The 2,392-nt window shown below is 54.0% G+C and overlaps 1 protein-coding gene across 1 annotated transcript in view; it reads left to right on the top strand.

Annotated features, from left to right (window-relative positions):
* Positions 1-314: 314 nt before the first annotated feature.
* RNF8 (ring finger protein 8) overlaps positions 315-2,392 on the top strand; it is a 72,474-nt gene continuing 70,396 nt past the window's right edge. Inside the window, exon 1 of the mRNA XM_004710830.2 lies at positions 315-591. Within this exon, the coding sequence (XP_004710887.2) occupies positions 481-591 (111 nt within the window). The 5' untranslated portion in view covers positions 315-480. The remainder of the gene's footprint in view (positions 592-2,392) is intronic.

Below are 2,392 nucleotides of genomic sequence, written 5' to 3'. Positions count from 1 at the left end.
CCCAAGATTTTTTTTAAAACACAGTTTTTAACACTAACTTTACAGTTGTTGAAAAGTAGGTTATAGTTTTAAAATAATATGGATATCATATCATCATAACGCAGTTATAAATGCAGAGTCATTTTTTAAAAAAAGGTAACGGTAAGGAGACGTTCAAGTGTGGGGCCACAGGACAGAGGGTGGAGAAGGGGAGCCGGGTGCAGACTTACATCTCCCCTGGGCACGCGAGCCAAACTTGAGGCCAGAGGCCCCGCCCCACGGTCGGTTGCGCATGCGCAGTCAGGTGGCTCGCCAGCGCGGGACGCGGCCGAGCTTGGTGCTGCGGCCCGCGAGAGGGTTCGGATCGATCTCAGCGGGTGGCGATTGCTTCCGCCTGCTGTTTGGGAATGGCGGCCTCGAGGGAGCTGAGGGGCTGCAGGAGTCAGGGAAGGGGTCTCTCTGCGCGCTGACCGCTACCCGGACTGTCCTGGGCTGTGTGCTATGGAGAAGCCTGACTCTCCGGCCACGGAAGACCGCGCTGGCGGTCGCAGTTGGTGCTTACGACGAGTGGGGATGTCCTCCGAGTGGCTGCTGCTGGAGGATGAGAGTGAGGTAAGAGCGGGGCAGGGGCTGGGGCAGAGGATGGGCGTCCCGGCAGGCCGTGGGGGAGGAAAGGCGTGTCCGGCGGGTGGGTGGTGATGGCGGAGAAGCGAAGGGGCCCTGGCGGGAGCGGAGGGGGGCTCTGGGGTGAAAGGCACCGGGGGACGCAGGGGCAGAGCGAGAGGAGGAAAGAAAGAGTTTGGCGGGAGTGGGGGTGGGCACCCGGGAGCGGTGCGCAGCCGAGGGCCGGGCCCGGGAGACCGGCCGCTGCTCCGGGTGGCCGGGGCCTACGCGGGGCCGCGAGGCCAGCTGGCTGGACAGAGCCGAGCCAAGCGCGTGGAGCGAGGTGGGCGCACAACCTGGAGTCTCCTTGGGGAAGCTGCTGGGGCTCGGGGGCCCTGGGACAGCCCCCTGGGGTCTCTCAGCCCCGCCCGGGGCGGCGGCGACTTCCTCCGCGACCCAGGCGGGGCCTGGAGGGACGGCCGGGAGCTGTCCCAGGCCTGAGGCAGTTTCTTCCGAACACGGTGTCCGCTGTCGGGTTACCGTGTTTCTTCCGAAAACGATGGCGGGGGTTGGGTTGTGTCCTCCGACGTACTCACACTGGAGCGTAAAAAAGTGTTTTCTGCGCCCCCACTCGTTGAGAGGGACATGGATGCTTTTGTTGTGACCGAGAACCCCAAGTGGGAAATCGGACTTTTTGAAGAGTTCTCCTTACTGATGCTTGTTAACGCGGTCCAAAAAGAAAGCAAACAAACCCCAAAACAAACGGGGGGGAAAAACCCCAACAGCAGGTAAAGGTGAGACAAGGTGAAGGAGAGGGGAGGGCGAAGCTCGATTGCAATCAGGCTGGGAAGGAGAGCTGGGGTCCGGAGCAGCTTGAGGTCACTGGAACCACTTGGGCTTTGGAAATCATTTGTGTGAAAGGTTCGTGTTGCAGTGAAACTGGGCGGGTCATCGTTCGCGTTGGTGTTGTGTATGTTGGATTCCACTTTTCCGTAACTCATAATCTCAATACAGTCTCCCAGGTATGAGCTAACCACAAAATCAGCGGTTCAAAACTAACTAGCATCCGCTTGGCAAGAGACAACAGAGGCTTTCTTCTGAAAGTTACAGCCTCAGAAACCTACAGGTCGATATGAGTCAGAATCTACTGGATAGCAAGGAATAAGTATGTTGTTTTAATGTACTACCAGAGGGGGGAAAATAAGAACACCTTTTGCACCCAAAGAATTTATCACTTTTATAGAGAAAGAGGGTTTATATAGGGTAGCAGTCAGAGAGCATCCCTGCAGACTGTGTGATTAAGTACCATAAGGTCAACTATTTACTATATACTATTCTAGAAGAATAGGTTCCTCCAGTCAGAAGAGATTCAGGTCCAGTTTTTTTATTTCCAAATAATCATTTTATTGGGGCTCTTAGAGTTCTTATAACAATTCATGTATCAAGCACATTTATACATATGTTGCCATCATCCTTTTCAAAACATTTTCTTTCTACTTGAGCCCTTGGTATCAGCTCCTCCCCCACCCCCAGGACCTTGATAAATAATAAATTTTTGTTATTTTCATGTCTTACACTGTCCGCTGTCTTCTTTCACCTATGTTTCTGTTGTTTGTTACCCTCGGGAGGGGGATTATACTTTGATTATTGCAATCAGTTTCCCCCTTCTCCTCCCACTTTCCCCCTGCCCTCATGGTATGGCTACTCCCATTACTGTTCCTGAGCGGTTTATCTGCCCTGGATTCCCTGTGTCCAGAGCTCTTATCTATACCAGTGTAGAGCTCTGGTCTAGCCGGATTTGTAAGGTAGA

The sequence above is a fragment of the Echinops telfairi genome, unplaced genomic scaffold (genome assembly GCF_000313985.2).
Source record: "Echinops telfairi isolate 266 unplaced genomic scaffold, ASM31398v2 ScPeMD7_3533;HRSCAF=4204_1, whole genome shotgun sequence".
In the NCBI taxonomy this organism is placed as follows: Eukaryota; Metazoa; Chordata; class Mammalia; order Afrosoricida; family Tenrecidae; genus Echinops; species Echinops telfairi.
Note: the sequence above shows the minus strand (reverse complement) of the source record. Positions and strands in the feature narration are given on the sequence as shown.